Below are 22,012 nucleotides of genomic sequence, written 5' to 3' on the forward strand. Positions count from 1 at the left end.
CTTATGTAAAGCTTCCTTGCAATCGAGCATGATGAAGCACCGAGGTAAATGAATCAACCTTCAAGTCAAACAACTAGGATAAACTAAGCATTTTGAATTTGGCTTCCAATGCAAATATTGGGAACCTTCCACCATGTGTTGGTTGTGTCCTTGTAAGTGGTGCAATGTCTCTTTGTGGGCTTGCACCATGTCTCTTTGTAATCTACTTTGAATTACTCACATGTGACCACATGATCTTTGTGTGTGTATTCCCTTGTAACTGGCGCCATGTTTTCCTAGCCCAAACATTTGAGCTTGGCTACAAATTGAAGATGTTGGGAACCTTGAAACAGGTGTTGGTTGTGTCCTTGTAAGTGGCACCGTGTCTCTTTGCGGGTACTTTGAATTACCACATTTTAGTTGTGTGTGCATTCCCTTGTAAGTGGTTTTCCTGGCCCAAAAATGTGAGCCATTCATACAGATGAATACACACCTGCTTTAACGTTCATACTTTTGTAAATGACCTAGTTGCACTCCAATATTTTGACAAGCACAGCTACTGCTCCCCTAGGCCACAAGTGAATTGAGTTATTGCTTTAACATTCATGCCTTCGTACACGACCAACATGATCAAGACTGAAGATTCAAGAGACTAGTACCAACAAGCAGTGCCAATCAATTCAGGTCATTATGATCCTACTGAACAAGTGTTTGTAGAGAGAAATTTATTCTTTTTTGGCAGCAGTACTAATGAGGACTCCGAAGAGACTTTAGGTGATGCACAACTACTAAGGGTAGACAGCACTACTACTAACCCAGCTGCTACAACTCAGTCAAAATATACAGCAGACTGCATGTCCAATTGCCTGTTGACATGCTCCTTGGCTGTATATGGGTGCAAGCAGTAAAACAAAGCCAATGAAAAGAAGCCTTTTGTCAGAGCTTGCTGATATCAGAGTATTGAATCTCGAAGGAAGATAGAAAATTGGGAAGCCCCATCTTGAAAAGAGAACCACCAAGCGTATGAGCCTGCATGCATACACACGATCCCAGGATGCTGTATGCATGCAGAAGTGAGCTATGCTCATTACATCTAATGAAACCATCCTCACAGACATTAGTAATATCTCCATGCAGTCATCTAAAATTTATGAGCATAACTTTGGAAATATGAAATGTTGAAACTGTGCAACTCGTGTATAGATAGCGCACATATCCCATTACATCTCTCTTTAGGACCAACACTTGGAAAGAGTTTAATTCTTTTTCAGGATTCACTTTAGTTGGCCTCTATATTTTCAGACCTCTCTGCAGATGACCCGCACAATACAAGAACGCTGAAATGGCACTATTTATATTTCTGGACAGGCACGGAAAGACCCTGAGACACTACTAGATTATAGTCTCGAAAGCAAATGGACACAGAAATCTATGAAAATCTTGAAGGAAGAGGGGAGAGAGAGGAGTAGAGTGCTGAACAGCAGGAGAATCAAATTCTTGCTGAAAGACTCAACATCGAACCTTAGTTCTAGCCTTTCAAAACCAAGTTCCAGCGACAGGGGGCATAAGGTGACAAAGGCACTGCCTTTTCCCCTTGTCAAACGATGAAAGGCAAAAAGGCTAGAAGTTAAAAAAAAAAGAGACTACAATCAAAAGCTGGGCACAGAGAGCAAACAATGCAGAAAGCAACCAACTAGAAAGACAACCATGTGGCAGTAGAACTGGAGTGCAGAAGGAGTAGCAAAACTAGAATCCTTGCAAAGGTTTCCCTTACCAAAGTCTTAAGGGCAATGCTAGCGAGACAGAACCAACTCACTATCAAACCATGTAACACATGTACAATTGTTAGACAGTCTTCCTTGGGGTCGTTAGCAGATGCTTCCAATCGAGACTTGTCAAATGAAACTTTCATCTCCAAGCTAAGATTCAGGGAAATCGCTTGACCTGACTTTGCTGAGAACGGGGATCAATCCACTTACTTTGAGCTGCCTTAGGGCTTGGAACAATCCCCTTGCTTCCCATAGGATCCCGGAGAGTATCCAACTTGTTGTCACGACCTGCCAGAATTCCCGTTCTTTCGGCTTCCTTCCGCTTCTGCTTATACCGATTCTTATTCCTTGGGGCGTTTAGCTCTTGCTGCTTTAATTGAGAAGGTCTCCGAGCCCCATGAGGCCCCAGGTATATAATCTCTGTTTCAGGTTTGCCCTGCACAGACAGGAAAGCTTCTAAACATCATTCGCACAAAAGCTTCCCACCTCATGTTGAATTGAAGACTTACCACGACCAAATGCACTCACAACGATTTGCATACCTTTCGAAATGTTCCTTTTTTCTCCAAGTTTACTTCTCCCTTTGCGGATTCTTCTTTATGTGATTTTAAACTGGGAATCTCGAAATCATCTGCGTCTGAAAACCACGACAGAAAGCAAAACGAGAGCGTAGGAGGCAAGACCGCCAAAAAAGACTACCAATTTATTAGGTCTGAGAAGGATCCTTAAGAACGAAAGAGATGTGAAGCACCAATAAAATTCTGTGTGGAGATCAACAGAGCGGCAATTACGTACCCCACTCTTGATCGACAAGCGCAGAGGGATCCATAATGCTGCTCTTCGGCAAAGGTGAAGCTCATGGGAATACTGCTTATAATCGCAAATTCGATGCGGAATGGGAAGGAAGGGAGAGATTGCATGCAAGAAGGATCAACTTTACGAATGCAAGTGTGGCGACCGGATTTCTCGCCGTAAGATCCGGTAATACGGTAATCGGACGGTGAATAGGTCTTTGAGATTTAGGGTTAAGGCCAATGAAATATGCCGGCCGCAAGCAAACATCTTGTAGCTTTCTCAAGATGCTTCCCTAACAGTTCCTGGCTATGGCGGATGAATCCTCCAAGGTAAAGCCACAACCAGCCTTTCATCTTCACGCAGCTTCATCATTTTCCAATCAAGCTTTCTGCTTTCGGATTTCTTTTCGTTTCCAATCCAGACACTCTATTCTAGCGTTGCTTTATTGCTGTGAACTCTTCTTTGCGTCTTCCACAAGTCTTTTTCCGAGCTCAATGATGCATCTTGTTCTCTGAACATGTATACGCTATGCTTATCAGCCTCTCTCGGCTTTGCAGAGCTACTTTCCACTGAGAGCTCCCTCCTTTTTGTTCGTTTTTATCTCGCTCGTATCGCAAGAGGAAACCAGTTCTCCCTTGCTCGCTTTCTATACTGTCTGTGTGCGTCTGAGAGCTCTCTTGCTTTCTTGGCTCAGCACGGCCTGTCGTCCCGCCTCACCTTGCAAGACCTCCCTCTTCCTTCTGTGGTCGTCTTCTTACTGTCGTTTAATCGTCGATCAAAGCTGTTGATGGATGAAGTGAGACCTGTTCGTCCTCTCGCGGTATTTTGATTGTCAATTGTTCGGGCAACGACGTCTTCCTGCTTATGCTAGATTCAAAGCGCTGCACATTTTGTGCAAGCCAGAGCTTCTGAACAAGCTTCGGAAGCCTCGGAAAACCCGAAATGTACAAGCCAAAGCTGTTGAGAAGCCTCGGCAAACCTTTCCAGCATCGAATCCGAAGGATGCAAGCAAGAACGCTGTTCTGAAAGACGAAAAATGGTTTGCTGCGAAATCATGCTTCCTTCTGAAAGTTTTGATCCGTCAAAAATTTCCGTTTCTCGATGTTCAAGACTGTTTGCAAAGGGCAGTCGATCCAAGCTTTTACCATCGATGCTTGCAAAGAGTAGTCCATCAAACTTCAAAGGTTTTACAGTCCAGCCTCTAATCTTCTTGAGTGGCTCTCATCGTCGGTTTATTGCATGCATTCTCAGGGAGAACCAGTGTTCAAATATTTTTTCAATTTTTGTAACATCTACAAAATTTTAGGCAATTCATTTATGTTTTTAGCTCAGATATCTGCAAATTGTCACGATAAACCTTCCAAAATTGAAACCCCAAGTTTTGAGATTTGTTGCGGAAAATGTTTCCTGTGAACATTGGGGAGAACACTCTGGCTGCACTCACTCGGGCAGGGTTCACACTACCCCAGCGGCAGCCTAATTGCAAAGGAAGGAACCAATGGAAATGGGTGCCGCTTTGGTAGAGTTCACACTGTCCGACGGCAAGGATGCTCAATTGCTGAGCTGGTCGTCCAGCTCACGGCCATGGTTCATGGAGATCCTTCCGGCTTGGCACCCACGCCCAACTCCCTGGCGCTTTGCAAAAGACCAATCATTTTGTACCTGCCAGATACTCTCGCGTTATTCCCTCACCCACCTCCCTCCATCACCCTCTTCTGCACTTTGATCTCTGTTCCTTCCTTTGAGCATTCTCTGTCCTGCGCTCTGCTGGTACCTGCATTGGTCGCTCGTTGCTTTCATCCCAGGTACATTGCAACCCATAGTCTCATGGAGCTCACGCAGGTACTGAGCGTAGTGTTGACAATCATTTCATCAGATGTGTAGGATTCAACTTCACCGACGACATGCTGTCCAGAAGAGAATACGAAATGCCCATTCAAAACTCCTGTGAAATGCTGCGATGGATTTTTTGTTGTTATACACGTTGATCGATTTGCTGCTAGCACAGGCTCTCTTTCCATAGAAAATGTCGTTACAAAGATTGTAAACTCATGTTTACCAATAACACTTTGAGTACTATGGCAAAGTGTGGTGAGTATTCTGGAAAAGTCCACACGTTAACTCTATCGTTAATAGGCATTTTAGGCAGCTTTTCCTACGCTGACAAATTCTTGTATTTGCATCATATTTGATCTTTTCCTTGTCAAGCAAGATATATTCCAAGCTACAGCTCAGCTCCTGTAAAATGCTACTGTCATTGCTTTTTTGAGTGAAAATTCTGTGTTTATTACATGTTATGTTCCAATCTACAGCTCAGCTCCTGTAAAATGCTACTGTCATTGCTTTTTGGAGTGAAAATTCTGTGTTTATTACATTGTGATGCACCTTGATATAGATGTTTGTGGGCAAGAGTTTTTGTTCGCATGTCTTCACATTGAAATTGGATATTTTTCTGCACGTAGGTTTTCATTTGTGATATGGATCCAAACCTGTCTCGATACTAAGACTCACAAATGCAAGAGGATTGCCAAGCCGATTTCCATGGATCTCTCAACATGTTTTCCCACCCGCCTTACAATTTTCCCTTCACTCCACCGCAGGCCCATATGCCCATTTCTTTACCAACTCATGGATTTACTGCATTGTTGACATCTCCTTCAGCAGCAGGATCATCCTTAATGTTCCATCCACCAATGCCCACTTGGGGACATAAGTCCCCAAGTCCATGCCCCCTTACCCCAAAGAGCCATGAAACTGATAGTGGCATTGATTCAGCTGGGACTCAACCCTCGAAAGGGTGAAGGGCCTCAAAGAAGAAGGCTATTGCAGGGGATGAAGTTGTGGAGGTTGAAGGAAATGGTGGAAAAGCAGTAAAGAAATCGAGAGTCTCAAAAAAGGTGGTGTCAAAAGTGGATTTGGATGATGATGGTGCAAACAAGGACGGTAAAGGCTCTGGATTTTGGAAGGACTATTGGGTAGACCAGCTCATACATATAAGGGGAGGTATGCATGAGGAAATTCAACAATAGAAACAAGGCATTGACCTCTGGAGCAAGGTTGCAACCCAGTTGGCTTCCACCTATCATGACTTCAATAAGGACAGTGAAAACTTTAGAAAGAAGTGGGCACGGGTCTATCAACAATACAAGGTAGACAAGGCACACAATTCCATTTCAGGAAATGACAGGAAACATACTTGCAAGTGGTATGATGTGGTTGACGAGTACATGCATGATGGGGCTCATGTTGTGTGTGTCAGCCATGCTTCATCTATTATGGACAGTTCGGCTCTTGATGGTGGCGAGACACAACCCAATGGAGATGTTGAAAAAGACCTGGCGGCATTTGCTACTCATCCATCCTCCACTACACGAGGGGGACAACTCGTACAGGCCGAAATAACCGAAGCTTGGATGAGAGCTTGGGACAAATGGCAGACACCGGTTCTGCTCTTTTAGACCACTTGAAAGACTCCTCCGCCCAACAAGAAGCATTGGAGGCTAGGAGACTGGACATTTTTGAGGCCATGCACTCTAGCATGGCTGCATTTTTGGACATTGCAAAACGTGGATAGGAGTCTTTTTTCTCATAAAATGCTGAATCCTTTCATGTCTTCGATGGCTCATTCACTCTCGTCTTACAAGGAAGGATATTTGCTGGCTCCTTTATGTTCAGATGTCATTTTTGTTTCTTCAATTGAATGTTCAAACAATGCTCAATCATTTCATGTATTTGTTGGCTCATTAATGTTGTAAAGCAAAGTGATATTTGATGGTTCTTTTACATGCTCAGAATTAATAATATGGTGATGATAGGCTGAAATTCGAATGGGCTGAAAGTGTATTGGCTGTAAGTGAATAGGCTGCAAGTTACTGGGCTGAAAGTTCACGGGTAGAAAGTTAAATGGCTGAAAGTTTATAAGCTGAAAGTGCATAGTGTGAAAGATAATGGGCTGAAGTTTACTGCCTGAAAGTTGAATGCACTGAATGTTTAATGGGCTGAAGTTTACTGGCTGAAGGTTGAATGCGCTGAATGTTTAATGGGCTGAAGTTTACTGGCTGAAGGTTGAATGCGCTGAATGTTTTATGGGCTGAAAGTTTATAGGCTACAAGCGAATAGCATGCAACTTAATGGGCTAAAAGTTTACAGGTTGAAAGTGAGTAGCATGAAAGTCGATGGACTAGAAGTTAATAGCATGAAATTGATGGGCTGGAAGTTAATAGCATGAAAGTTTATATGCTGATACTTTAACAGGCTGAAAGCTTTCCAAGGCTTCTCCAAATCATGTTGATATATCAATGTCATGTTTACATGTCACAGCTTTGTTTGCTGGGCATGTGACCTTGATATTTTAGTTGTTACACAGTTGATGATCATGTTTTACATGCGACTGGGTGGGGAGGCAGCAGCGGCTACTGAATTAGGGTCGGGTGATGCTCGTCGCAACAATTTAGCAAAGACAATGTACAGAGAGCATTCAAAAAGGATCATACGGAAAGTGTTTGGCGAGGAAGACAAGGATGATAGCTCCTCTTCATCAAGCATGGCGTAGTCAGTTGTAGCATAGATTGTTGTAGTAGTTGCATTGTATTCCATTACTATTTCTATGATGTAGCAATGTAAGATGGAGTTGCTTTCTATTAATGCAATGAATGGAGTAAGATTGAATTGCACAACGATATACTTTCCGACAGGAGAGGTAAGCAATGAGTTAAGAGTCGATTAATGGCATGGAATAGATGAAATTGTCAATATGGTAATGTTGAACAACTCCATTATTACTATTTCTAAGTCGTGCTAATGCAGGCAATTGCAACTGACTTTCTGTCAATATGGTAATGCACGGGTCTGCTCTTTCTTTGTTTGGCATACCATGACTAAGCATGTACGTCTCCTCTTCCTTTGTTTGCATATCATGATTGAACTGAGCATGATTCAAGTATGCAACTAAAACTACAGGTTTGATAACATACGCATGAAAACCAGCAGGCTCATTTTTTAATGAAAAAACTTCACCAGCATGTTTGGCTATTGTTGCGAGGGTACCAAGCTCCCCACACAGTGTGGACTGGTTTTGTCTTTCAGTAGATTGGGCGGGTAATTGGCTTTTGATCGTTAAACTGTCCTTTGATTGTTGCACTTACAAAGTGGGCGCTTGGAAGAAATATCCTCTTTTGCAGGGAGGGGCAGCGCAGGGGTATCATGCTTGGAGGGAATTGAAGCAGTGGAAGAAGAGGCCATGAGTGGCAGAAAGCAATCTACGGACTGGGGTAGTACGAAATGGCAAGAAAAGAAGAGTCTGCTGGTGCTGCAGCACTAGGAGGGAGTTGCTGATGGAGTAACCGTTTGTCACTCTTCCAAGGAAAGTGCAACGCAGCCTGCAGATGATAGAAAGTGCAACGCAGGAAAGAGGTGGGAGCCACAAAAATGGGGTCTTCCGCCTTCAGTCTGAACAGAGACCTTGGTGGCCAGCCCCTGCCTCCAGATGTTCGGGTGGAAAGGTAGGCTGAAGGGGTCAAATGTCCGCCTGTAGGTCTGAACCGGGCCTCAGTATCTACACCAAATGTTGAAAATTGCAATTGGAATAAAGTCTCTTGGAAGTGAGCTATTACATGCTCTTAGTCCTCTAATGTGTTACATTAGAGAACATGTGCTCTTGAAGAGGGCCTCTAAAGTTCTTGGTTATAGTATGTGGTTCTACTAGTTGTTTGTTTATAAATCTTCATCAATAAAAATGTCTCTACACCAAAGAAAATAGTTGCACTACCAAGGTATTTTTTTCTAGCTGAGTTCTTACAACTTTGTCGGATTGAAATTTTCAACTTAGATATCCAATCATAATAACGTATTCGTCTTAAATCTTGTATGTTTCCTTTCTTTCTTGCTTGCATAGTTGTAGATTAAGATGTGAAATAAAGATCATTGACATGAAGCAAAACAAAACTTATATTTGTGACCTAGTTTTGAGCACAAAAAACTCTCATTTTGACAAACCAACCACAAAAGCATGAATTCACAAAGCCACCTTTGAAATCTAGTTTAGAGTGTAAAACTCCTATCTCAAGATGTTGACCTGGTTTAGTATCATAGAAGCACCAACTTTGGTTCTCATAATAACATGTGCTTAAATCAACAAGAGGTTGAATTAATGAATATCATGGTCAACAACTGCCAAAAAATTACTTTCTATGCTTTTCGAATTTTGCTTCAACTTTTTGTGGATCTATGGTCATACCTTCTTATGAAATAATATGCCCCAACAAGACTCCTCTTTTGACTTCAAAAGCACATTTATTAGAATTCAGGCTTAACATGGCCAACCGGCATTTGTCGAAACAAAGCTTTAAGCTTTGGATATGATATGACTTCTTGCCAAATACACTAAAATCATCTAGAAATACCCTCATAAAGTGAGTAAGAAAAAGGTGCAAAAACTTGCTATATGCATTTTTTTAAAGTTTGAGGAGATTTTTAAGACCAAATGTCATCACATTACTAGCAAAGACTTCCCATTTGGTGACGAAGACTGTCTTGTTTCTATCTTCCGTTGGAGCCATTAAAATGTGGTTATAGCCACTGAATCCATCAAGACAATTATACATTGCATGACCTGCTACTACTGCATCTAACATAGTATCCAACATGAATTGGAAATGGGTCTATGATCTAAAGTTTACAATTCTTTTTGGGAACTACCATGTTACCTCATCCAATGGACAGATAGATCCAACCCTCAGATTCTTATCAAGATTCAAGCTCTTCTTTGATGTGTTTGGCATACTTTGGATTTATCCTATATCTTTGTCGAACGATTGAGACATCATCTGATTTTAGATTGATGTTATGCTGGTAGAATGTAGGATCAACTCCCTTCATGTCGATGTAGTGCAGTGCAAAAATATCTTTGTACTCTAGTAACAAAGCTTTCAAATACCCTTTAAAGTCACTTCTCCACTTGAGCACATTGTTTTGATCTGAAATTCAAATTCGAAAGTTCATCTTCCGTGATTCTAGAACTCTTTCTCGTGTGTTTTGCATAAGCTTTTTCTTCTTGAATGATTACCTGAATTTTTTATTTGTATTCAAAATTTTGTTTGTCTTTATCTGCACAATGTTTATTTTTGTCGCTTGTTCTGCATCTGACTTCAAATTATTTGCTATCGTTTTGGTACCATGATGGGATGTATATGCATCAATACTATCATTTCTTTGATATTGTTGCACAATCTATTCTCAATCTATTCTACATTGATTTCAAAGATTGGAACCAAAGATGGTTTACTGTAGAGAAACCTGCCTTGTTCCTCTTTTAAAACTTAGAGACCATATATTATTCCCTTTGCATTCAGAGGTCTGACAGAATTAGGTAGTTTTTTCGAAATCATATCTAACTTTACCTCTTTTTGACTTCTCTAGTAGGACTTTTTCACCATCCCAAGCTTGCTTAATTTTATTCATTTTGAACCATGGACCATGGTCTACCTAATAGCATGGAATATGGACTTTCACCTCCTTCAAGCCAACAAATAATGATAAAATTGATTAAAAATATAAGACTAGAAATAGTCTGATGTGAACTTCATAATTCCCAATGGTTGAATTGTTTTCTGATCTGCCATTTTTCACTTGAAATGTTGCAGTATCTAAGTTAGAGAAATTAAGTTGTTCGTACAAAGATTCATGTACAATATTTACCCTTGATCCTTCACCAAGAACTCCTCTGATATGTTGATCTTTGAGATGAACAATAATTGTTAGAACTTTATCATCCATATCTTCAACTTGAGAATGATAGACATGCAAATCTTCATATTTTGGTACCATATTTATCGTCTGTTCCTCTGTCTACATGTAACCTGATCTTTGTTCCATCAACTTAGCAATTAACTAATCACAAGATGTTAGAATTACATTTGAATTTGATCTACAATTGTGCTTGGAAAAAGGCTTGAAAGATCATCTAATAGACCAACACATGCTTTCTTCTGATTTCTTGATTTGGATACATCCTTTCTAATTCCTAGAAATGGTTTAAAATGCAGGGATTCCCCACACGTGAAAGATTGAATATGAGAACTTTCCTTTTCCCGATTGTTTTTAAAATTTTTGACTTTCATGCATTACTCCTATTTGAATCTCGTTCAGTTGGTTTGGTAATGACCATGAGCTGAGGATTCTAACCCTCATCTGCTACATCTTCTATTTGCATACATATAGAACAATCACGTTCTATGTGTGTGCTGAGAGTTTTGATCATTTAGATTACATACTGACTGTTGCAATATTGTAGTCATACCTCATACCTAATTTGGAGATGTCGGATTTATGTCCATATCCTCAAGTTCCTAAATAATTGCTGGGTCAAGGGAGCTCTGGGTATGTCCCTTTCTATTTTGTGTTTGGACCACAATTCACAAAACAAGCCCTTACCTAAGTCCTTCTACATCGCAATAGTCACAGTTTGGATTTTTGTTTGGTGGTTGTTCTAATTGGGAAATTTTCTTAGTGAGCCACTAAATCATCAGTCTTGATGTTCCTAAACTACGATATGATTGACTCTTGTTGTTGAGGTTTGTGCACTTGCATTTGCCAAACGAGGAGGTAGACTTCCTTAATAGGTGGGATCATATGAACAATTCTTAATCGTGTGATTATCATGTCTGTTGCATATTCTTAATTGTGTGATTATCATGTCTATTGCAGATTTGATAGAATATATGTTCTTTGCTTGCTATCCCAATAATACGGAGAGTTATTTACTATTTGAACATAGTTTTGGCCAAATTTGTTTTTTTAGTAGAATCCTTATCTATTGATTTCCTTTTTTCTTTGTAAGTTAGCCTCTGCTTTTTCTTCTTCTTCTTCTTCTTTTTGCTTTCTTTCTCATCATCCTCATCCTCATACTCATACTCATCTCGTTAAAGTGGAAATCTGAATCTACACGTGAATCTTCAGCATCATACTCTTCATCACTGTCTTTTAGCAGATTCAGACTCATTGTCAGAGCTATGTGCTTTGTCCTTTTTCTTATCTTTCTTTTTGCTAATGCCAAAGTGTCTTTGTGCTATAGTCGTTGCTTCCCACCATGTTGTTGACATCATCTATATCAGCCACCATGCCTTGCTAGCTACATCCCTTCATGAATTTTGTTTGAATGGTTGCAGAAATAATCACCCCACTGTTCGAGTTGGTCCCTGTGTGAGAGTCAGCCTCTAATTCAGATTGTTGAATTTCTAAGCATAGTCATCCACCAACAGATCCTCTTGTTTCATGCTTCTTTTTTTATTAAATACTTTTTTATGTGTTTTCTCTTTCTGTCTCCCCAAGAAGACTAATCTAAAGGCATCATAACTTACAAAATGGGCAATAGCATATGAGTAAACCAATTCGTAGCTTTACCCATTAAGTGTGGTAGAAAATTGTTGCTTTTTCATAGCATCATTATACAAAACATGAAAGCCTCCAGCCTATCTTTGAGAAAATTGACCTATGTGTGGCTATCCACATCCTCTTTGGGTTTGTCATTAAAGTTGGCTGCGTTTAGTTTGGGATTTCGCATAGACTGTGATTGTAAAGCCATATCTTGAACTTGTCGTTGCACGGATCTTACTTTCTTTTTTGCTAGTATAGGTGGTAAATGGTAAACTAAATTTGCCTCTTGATTTGATAAACCACACGTAGCAATACTACAGTGCCCTATAAAGTCCCAAACAGATGTTCTTTTGGTGTTAGTTCAAGCTTTTGTTGCATTCTTTCGTTGCAAGATGTACTTATAGTATTATCATGCTTGTTGCTATCAACCCACACTCTCTTCATGCTCATGATCATGTCCAATAGCCTTGGGCATCTTTAGACTGATTTTGTCTATTCATGCATTGTGATCAACACATTTGCATGCTAATCGGATTCTACTCCTCCTCAATGTTGATCTGATAAATAGTTGCACTTCTCTAGCTTTTCGAAGCTTGAACCAACTTGCAAGATCTCCACATGCTAAAGGGAAACTAGAGCCTTTGAATGGAACTCCAATAGATAACATAATGTATTTAAAGAACACGAATTCTAATCAAAATTCTTAACTTCAGTACCTCAGAGTACATAGCAAACAATTGATTACAAAATAATCTAACAATAAAAGACTACAGAGATGCAAAAATGGAAAATAATCAATCAAAGAATAACACCCAAGACTTCGAATAACTCAAATTTAGGATTCTCACAATAGAGGAAGAATTCTCATAACCGAAAGAGTAATTTTCCGATTCAATGAACAGTCATACATTGTTCTTACATGTAGCTTTGAAAGACTTGACTTCCTGAAGAACTCCTTGGAAACACAAGAATCAAGACTCTTCCGATCCTATGATTGTTCATATTCACTAAAAGATTGAAGGCATAGGGCTAATAGTTTGAGTAGCACATGAGAGGCCTATCTATCTACCATGTGGCACAATAAGGTTGATGTGCCAATTTTGCCATGTGTCACTATGGTTACAAAAACCAATTTGTGGTCTATTGTGAGCTATGGTAGGATGCAATGCTATAGTGGTTGAAGGAGATATGGACTACAAGGGACTTCCTTTGGGAATACAAAAGATTTCAAAGACAATTGTTCTTCTTTACATGGAAAATCCTCTACAAAAGTGTCTCAAACCATTGGTTATTGGTCACAAGAGTCATGTATGGCTATGGCCACTTTAGCTTGTGTTGTGTATCTATCTTGGCATATGCTAAAAATAGAGCTGGTGCTGCTAGTTCACTTGTCATCCGCTACCTTTTAAAGCTTTTGCTATTTATAGCTCTATAGGCTTTTGCTTGTTTCTCCTTTGAGTTTGCATCCACTTGTTGCTCATGTGTTACTATTATGGTCCATGTTGCTATTGTTATTGCCACCTTACTATGTTGCTTGCTATAGGCCTTATAGGTTGGTTCATGTCTCTGGTATGCTAAATGTAGTGTGCTGGTTGTGTCATTCATATCTTACTTCTCTACTGTTGTAATTGCATTGCAATTTCTACTACTATTTTTGTATTGCTATACGTTGCATTGATTTTCTGTGTGTGTTGCTACTTTGTTGAGCTTGTTGTTATCGTTGTCACTCATTGTTGCCATGTAGTTTGCTTGCTTGCAATGTCTTGCATCTATAATAGTAATTGTTGTTGTTGCTTTTGCTATGTGGGGTTGCTATGCCATTGTGTGTTAGTCTTTCCTTTGCCTATGTGTTCATACTGCTTCGTGTTGTGCATCACCTTGCTATCATTAGTTGAGTTGAAGCTGCTCAAAGAAATCAACATTTCCCTCTACCTTATGCCTCTAAAAAATCACATAACAATCTCAACATACCCAAAACTTGAAAATGCAAAATCTAGAGCTCTAAATGTTGGAATGAGGAGCATCGTGTTTCAAAATAGAGAGGAGATGGAGCTCTACAACAATTTGAGCTTGACAAAGAAAGAAGATGCCTCAGAATGAGGGATTGTGCCTTGATGGAAGCAAGGGCTTTGCCTCGGCAAAGTAAGGGATTATGCTCTCTCTGCAAAGGATAGAGCTAGTGGCTCTAATACCATGTGAAGTATTGGAGAGAGAGAGAGAGAGAGAGAGAGAGAGAGAGAGATGCACAAGAGACAACTTACATTAAGTTCGTTCCAAAGAAATCAAAATATACACATATCCTGTAAGGGTTAGGGTTAGGATTGTCCCATGAATCCTATTGCAATGGTGAAAATTGCACCATTCTCAACATTTTGGCTATTGGGACGTAAGTTTCTTCAAATAACAGGTTAAACCTCATATTTAAGGCATACTTTGTCCTTGACAGATCAACTGTATGGTTCCTGGCTTATTTTGCTTCAAAACGAATTGACTATAAACAATCTGTATATTAGAAGCCTCAACTCTAAAATTCTGGTAGGAGACAAACTATCTCTAAAAGTCAACTTAGCATGCATTAAAAATTTGAGACCACCTCTAAAGAAAAAACAGTCAAGGCAACATAGAACAGTTCAAGATGGAAAAGAAATCAGCAAGGTATAACAGCAGATGCTACTTTATTGATTCAGATATCATAGGTAAGCTGAGACAAACAAGATCTACTGTGCATTTCAAGTTATCCAAATGCGCTTTCCTAGTATCACAACATTTAGCTCTAAATTGGAACTGACTGTTCTTTCTACTCAGCAACCTTTGCATAAGAAATATCAAAATTGAACTGTAACTCAACCTGCCTTTGCAAAAGTTTTCTGTGGAGAAATGTATGTCACCAGTTGCATCATTCATGCACTGCTTGTCTTGTTGAGAAGCATCAGAAGTACAATCCCCATGTAGGCTTTGAAACACCTGTTCTGCCGTTATGTTTGCAAACATACGTACAGCTGCAAAATGCCTTACTAGTACAGTTGTCTGTCCTAAATGATCCCCAACATGAAGCTGCAAACATTTCCAAAAGTCCACTTAGATTTAATGAAAGCTCCAAACATATCATCTCATGCCTGCACATTGACAGAGGCGGAGAACACCAATACATTACAACTATGGATAATGTGCCCAAAACTCCGAGGTTAAAAACAATTTTCCATAGGAGAAACTCTGAAAAGTTTGCAGCTAGCTGTGCGTCCTCCATATGGAATTGGGGAGGTAGGATAGCTTTTTTTACTCATTCTATTTCAGAAAAAGATCCTTCTACTAAGTGGAAAAATAATAGACAAGCAAACTCCTACCTGGGTTGTACAAACCTTGGCTGTGTAAGCCAAATTTTTAGGAGGAAAACTGAACAAAAGCAAATCATTCCTGATTGCACAGATCTCTGCCATGTAGGCGACAGCAACCTAGGCCTATGTGACAGTAATACCAACCACACAAGCAGCTACTTGTTGAGATGCAACTATGCAGGACAATGCATCAAGACGGCAGGAACAAGGACACCACACTCAAAGCCAACTTTATGCAAGTGTTCTCCTATGGCATACAAAATATTACCTATACTGAAGGCGCTCCTTGATTCAGATTCTCCTCTATGCAGATGATGTGGTCTTACTCTCCTTTTCAGCTGTGAGCCTCCACCAACAGTTAAGCTCCATAATTTCTGCGAGACACGTGACCTGAAGGTCAATCTTGGAAAAACCAAGATCACGATCTTCAACACATCCAAGGAAGTCTTGCACAGAGAGCAGTCCACCCTTGAGAAATTAATGTGGGAGGTCATCACATCCTAGACATATTTGGGAATTCTTTTTTCTAGCCTGATTTTCACGATGAGACTAGCAATGCAAGACTAACTAAGCAGGGGGTACGCCATAGTTGTCAAGCTTGAGCGACAGTGGTTTCGTTCTCACTTCTGGAATCCCCGAACCAAGTCTCTCTTCTTTGATTCTTTGGCCCGCCCAGCGGGCATGTATGGTGGCAGCCCATGCTAGGGGCCTGATCTGTCAGAGATGGATTGGGCTCAAGTGGAGAGGCTCAAAGCGTGAAAATATGGTCCATGGTTCCATGATCACGCCGGAATCCGGCCTGTCCTGCTGCTCTAAGTCCTCGACACTCTACAAGTCTGCTAACCTCGGAGTCAAGTACTGATGCATAAATCTTGGACATGACATGTCCAATCATAATGGTCCTGTAGTTCTCCGGGCTCATGGGATCCCCTGCCTTGTGGATGGGTGAGATAGTGTTAATGGTCCAAGTGTGTGGAAATCCCAAACAAACAGCTTCATTAAAAAGCTTTGTTGAGATTGGGGCTAGGAGGTTAATCCCATATGCAATGAACTCAGTGCATAGCCCCTCATGATCCTTTGCTCGGCCATTATGAAGTTTCATTACAGCATCCTTTACCTCTCCTCTAGTGAAGAGGGTGCAAGATGTGGGACGAGGCATGTGTGAGAGGTTAGGGATTGGCTGATTTGGGATGTCATAAAGTGTGCGTGCATAATCAAACCAAATCTGAGTATCAAGGAGTGTCATAGGGGACCGTCCTTCTAGAAATCTCCACCAGAAGTCCTTAGAGTTGTTACTAAACAAAATGTTCAGTAGCTCCTCCTCGTTCCAACGAACGAAGTCTAGTTTCTTCCTCCATACCAATCTACGGTATTCGCGTAGCGTATCTGGTGCGCTCGGAAGACTGCTGGTTTTGGTTTCCAATCTGAGTTGATGGCGTAAAGCCTTACACTCATCATCGTACCAACTATTACGGTTCCAGGGGGTGGTGGACGGGTGGAGCGGGTGGTGTGGGGGAAAGCGTGAATAGCAACCTCGTGTAGTGAGCGGGTGACAAGGGCAGCACGATCCTCTAAAAGGGGTATGAAGTCAATATAAGCGAGAAGTATGTACAGACGGCCAGAGTAAGAAGGTGAGTGATCTCGATCAACACGTATATCATGGTAGGTGGAGTAAGCACTGAGTGGGGTGGAAGGTGCTGTGCGAAGGGAGGTGGAGATGCTAAAGAGAAGCTATGTATGATCAGTCCCTGGGGGGAGAGGTGCTACAGTGAAGTCAATAATGCGAGATGTGAAGACAGGGGATCCCATGATGTAATCAACAACACTGGAGCCCCCCCATGTGGAAAGCATGTGAAACCACCTGAAGTGGGCCATCTGTCAAGACCATTATAGATAATGAGATCATGTATCCTGCCGAGGTCTAATAGGGCCTGCCCATAAGATGAGAATGGACCTCGCCTGTCAGCCGAAACCCATAGCATACCTGCCTCCTCAAGGTCAATATCTGGCAGTAGAGTGGAATCATCTCTGAAGTCAAGAAGTGGTACCTGATGGGCCCTTGTCCTCACGTTGAAGTCCCCCACTAGGAGGACTTCTCCGCGCCTAGAGAAGTCAATGATGGACTGATAAAGGGCAGCAAATGGGAATGTCTCATCATCACCTCGGATATCTCTGGCAAAGTGGGAGGTCTCAGGGGGAAAGTAGCAAACTGTGACAAACAGATCCCGGCTGTCCATGTGTAATATGTGTGGTCCCATGAGAATAGCATCTATTGGGGGATCTTATTATTTTGTCACATTTGTGGATGACTTCACCCACTGTACTTGGATCTGTCTTTGCTTGCTTAAAGAGAATACTTGCCATGATTGAAGATGAGAGTGGCCACAAGGTGGTTAGACTTCATACTGACGGGGAGGTGAATACATGTCCCGTTAGTTTGCTGATTTTTTAGCAGCTCATGGCTTCATACATTAGTGCATCGCTCCATCTCCTTTAGTGCTAGCCTTCATCATGGCTGAGTTTGCCCTTCACCTCCAGAGTGCCGACAGAAACTCAGTACGAAGACTTTGTATAAATGGATGCTCAAGTATGTGTGGGTGTGTGGATTTGTATGTGTGAGAGCATACTTTTATACTACGGTCTACACCCACTGTTGGGTGCTGTTGACATCAGTGGGGATGTCATAGTAGCTAGTCCCTGCTATGCGTGATGGAGTTTATGGTTTTCAATCTTATGAGTGACTCTCGTGAGATTGAAACTGCACTATGTTGTGTTTTTAGAGGATGAGTTTGGGAATGTTCCTGGATTCATCTAGGTATAAGTGCATCACTCCATACACACTGGAGCAGAATGGAGTTGCTCTCAGCGGAAGAACGTGACTCTAATGAAAATGGCTAGGTTATGTTAATGGGTAAGTCTTTGCCCAACTGATTTTGGTTGGATGCCATCATGTGTGCATACGATGTGCTGGCAACAATATTAGGAAACTGTTTTTTGAGTTTGCTCTCTGAAGTAGCATTTTCTTCTTATTCATCCTTTTGCTTTAATTGTATGGCGTGTATCTTTTAATTAATGTCGAGGAATCTTCTTGCTCTGGAAGCACTGGAGTTCAATCAAGCCCAGCAGACTTTCGCCTTCAAGTAGTCGTTTCCACAAGAATCTGGATCCAAAGAAATCTGGAATGTGTATCTCTCTGCTCTACTGAAATGGTCTCCCGAAGTGTGGATCTGAAAAGGATTGCAACTCCACCTGAACCTCGAACTCCTCCTGTACCCCTTGTCTCATCTCTGTAGGCAGACTCCCATGTATATCCACTGACTATTAGAAGAGGGCGCTTTGGACTCTGATGTGTCTCTGTATAAAAGACTATGTCGTGGCCTGTATAGGATTCCGAGAAGTTCCCTGGTTCTGGCCATAAGGTACCATTACAGTTTCAAATGGTGCAGGACAGGGTCTCGGATATCTAAGTCTCATAGACCCTGCTTCCCTATGTAGGGGTACGGGGGCCTGTAAGAAGTCGTCCCTCTCGTACCATTGCCCACTTTCCCTCCTTCCGGGCCTGATCCCGCTGCTGTAGCAAAGAGTGCCTCTCCTCAACCTGTAGAGGTGTGAGGTCCTCATCCATAGAGATCGATGGCTGATCTCGAAGGACTGACCTGCGTCGTAGAGCTGAAAGTCGTGCCTGAGTGTCATGGAACCGTATGATCAGGGGTTGCTCTCGGTTGGGATCTCTCCCCACCCGCCATGCCCGATCTATCCTGTGCTCAGCCATACCCAAGGTAGCGGCCACGAATGCAATCGCATCTACCATTGGTGTAGCCTCAGTGCGTGGGATTTCGCGTACTCTGATGTTGAGAGCCTTATTGGATCTCTACTGCTGCTCCATGAGGGTAGCCGAAACGGTTTCCCTTGCGGGTTTCCATTTGACCACGTAAACCCATTTGGAAGTCTCCTCAATAGCAGATTGCATGCTCGCAATCTGTGCCTCGACCACCGGGGTACTCCCTGGGACAGTGTGTATGGCTGTGACCTCTTGTCGGAGCTTTATGATATCCTGTCTGAGTCCCTGAATAAGACCCGCCTGCTCCTGAATGGCCCTAGTCTGCTCCTGTATGATGCGGCTTTGGAAGCGGACCTGCTCTCGTGCGAAGCGAGTCAGCTCCATCTCACACTCACGGAAATTATGCATCTCCATGAGCAAGGTCTCACGGGCCTCTGGTGTATTGGCCCACCAATGTCCATGCTGAAACTGTGGTGACTGTGGCATGAAAGTGTGGGACTGAGTTTGGAAACTAGACGGTGACTGGGTGAACTGGGTGAGGAACGGAGATGACAGTGGAATGGATGAGGTAGTCCCAATGGGGTGTGGTAGCGTGGGCTGACTGAGAGGGAGAGGGGAGAGTGAAGCGTAATGCGGAACAGTGTATGACACCTCCGAAGTGGTCATAAGCGGTGCGAGAGCTGTAACAGGAGAGGAGGGGAAGGGAACAACAACTGGCGCCATGGGCATGAGTATGTCACTAAACGTAGATGTAGAGGGAGCTGAGACTGGAACTGGAGCTAAGCCTGAAGCGGGGGTTGAAGTCGAAGTAGAGATAGAGATAGAGGGAGCTGAGGCTGGAGCTGAAACTGAAACTGAAACTGTAGCAGGAGCTGAGGTTGAGGTAGAGATAGAGGTTGAAGAAGCTGAGGCGGGTCTTGCCTTTGCCCTGGTGTCTACCCCGAGTCCACTTCGGTTGTAACGTGTGTTCACATCCTCCAATTTCAGTTGTGTCGTTTGCTTTTTTTTGGTGGTGGTGCTGTGAAACGATGAGATATTTGCAGCTGATCAATATGTTCGAGACCTCGATACAGCTTTGTCTCAGGTTCTGACAGCAATTGAAAGGTCACAGCAAAAGCAAAAGAAAGATGCAGATAAGCATAGGAGGCAGTTGAACCTCCAAGAAGGAGATGGGGTACTCCTCAAGTTCGAGAAAGCTAGACTTCGAAAAATGAAAGGAAAGAAAAAGGTATACCCAAAGTTGTCTCCTAGATACTGTGGGCCATTCCGGGTTAGTGAGCCCATAAATAAAGTTGCATATCGACTAGAGACTAGGAAGATTCACAATGCTTTTCACGTGAGTCTTTAAAGAAGTGCCAAGGACTATCCACAGAACTAGTTCAAGAAGAACCACCAGAAGTGGAAGAAATGTAGGAGATCCTCCAACCAAGATAAATTGTATATCACACGGAGAAAAAGGTACTCAGAGGCAAGGTTACCAACAAGTACCTTGTCAAGTTCAAGAAGTATTCGGCATGAAGCGAAAGCGAGTGGAGGAGAGCAAGACCAAGACCACAAGAGTGGTGGGTGTGAATCGAGAAGCCAGGGCACACCACAACCCTCAAGAATATATTAGGATAGACACTTGGGTGGAACCGGTTCGCGAAAGCGAGTGGAGGAGAGCAAGACCAAGACCACAAGAGTGGTGGGTGTGAATCAAGAAGCGAGGGCACACCACAACCCTCAAGAATATATTAGGATAGACACTTGGGTGGAACCGGTTCGGAGTGAACCATGTTCACACTGTAACCTGTAACAAAAAGGAGTACATGAGGTGGCACAGGGCCTTAACCCCAACAACCTCCCACCTGAAGGCAATGTGCCTCAAAAAATCAGAAATTACAGCAAGTACATATAGAATGTACAAGGCCAAAACATGAGATATGGTTTATCCAACCTTCATCAGTGCCCTGCAATGTGCAAACCGCTCTGCTGGCAAGATCTTGGTGAAAAGATCCGCAGGGTTATCATCAGTATGGATTTTGACAAGTTCTAACAACTTGTCATGCAATACCTCACGAATAAAGTGGTACTTAACATCAATGTGCTTGGTCTTCTGATGAAAGACCGGATTCTTTGCCAACATAATAGCACTCTGGCTATCACAATGCAAAGAAGGAATATCCCCTAAAAAACCCAAGTCTCCCACCAGACGTGAAAGCCATATGGCCTCCTTGCAAGCCTCAGTGGCTGCAATATATTCTTCCTCCGTGGTAAACAATGTTGTGCATCTCTGTAACCTGGATATCCATGAAATAGCACCACCTGTGAAAGTAAACACGTAGCCCGTGGTGGACTTACGGTTGTCTGCATGCCCTGCATAATCTGAATCTGTGTATCCATGCACTTCTGCATCTTGCTTGCCAAAACATATGCACACATCTTGAGACCCCTTAAGGTATCTCAATATACCCTTAATTGCCTCCCAATGCCCTTACCGGGGTTAGCCATATATCTACTGACCACTCCCACTGCAAAAGCAATATCTGGTCTAGTAGCAACCATGGCATACATTAGACTGCCACATGCAGAAGCATAAGGAACCTTGGCCATCTGAGCTCTTTCATCATTTGACTGAGGACTGTCCTTTTGGCTGAGTTTCAAATATGGTGGCCACGGTGTGCTCAAAGCCTTCCCCTTATCCATGTTGAACCTCTCCAGGACTTTGCCAATGTACTCTTTTTGAGAAAGATAAAGTAAACCCTTTGACCCGTTCCTCACAATCCGCATACCAAGAATGTCATATCAAGATCCTTCATATCGAAGGTTTTGTGCAGTTTTGCCTTCAAAGCATTCATATCAATAGATGACTTCCCAGCAATAAGCATATCATCCACATAAAGAATGAGTGTAAGAAGACTACCATCTCTTGCCTTCTTAGTGTAGAGACAATAATCATGATCAGACCGTCTGAATCCTTGTGCTTTCATGAAAGCATCAAA

General features: G+C 42.1%; 2 protein-coding genes and 1 long non-coding RNA gene across 3 annotated transcripts in view; 1 reads left to right on the top strand and 2 right to left on the bottom strand.

The window, feature by feature from the left end:
- Positions 1-648: 648 nt before the first annotated feature.
- On the bottom strand, positions 649-2,752 carry LOC147880026 (uncharacterized). The gene is made up of 3 exons (XM_087371445.1): positions 2,544-2,752; positions 2,291-2,385; positions 649-2,184 (listed from the first exon to the last, which is right to left on the bottom strand). Exons 1-3 carry the CDS (start codon positions 2,575-2,577, stop codon positions 1,906-1,908), a joined length of 408 nt encoding a protein of 135 aa, XP_087227571.1. The 5' UTR covers positions 2,578-2,752; the 3' UTR covers positions 649-1,905.
- Positions 2,753-2,866: 114 nt separating this feature from the next.
- Positions 2,867-7,868, top strand: LOC147880027 (uncharacterized). Its single transcript, XR_015540630.1, has 3 exons — positions 2,867-4,348; positions 5,006-6,561; positions 6,608-7,868. It is a non-coding gene; the product is annotated as an uncharacterized LOC147880027 (long non-coding RNA).
- A 6,717-nt stretch (positions 7,869-14,585) lies between these two features.
- LOC147880028 (uncharacterized) overlaps positions 14,586-22,012 on the bottom strand; it is a 66,907-nt gene continuing 59,480 nt past the window's right edge. Inside the window, exon 7 of the mRNA XM_087371643.1 lies at positions 14,586-14,969. Coding sequence (XP_087227769.1) covers positions 14,586-14,969 — 384 coding nt within the window. The remainder of the gene's footprint in view (positions 14,970-22,012) is intronic.

Source organism: Dipteris shenzhenensis, chromosome 33 (assembly GCF_047967505.1).
Source record: "Dipteris shenzhenensis isolate YYH24624 ecotype China chromosome 33, Dip_SZ_1.0, whole genome shotgun sequence".
Lineage (NCBI taxonomy): Eukaryota > Viridiplantae > Streptophyta > Polypodiopsida > Gleicheniales > Dipteridaceae > Dipteris > Dipteris shenzhenensis.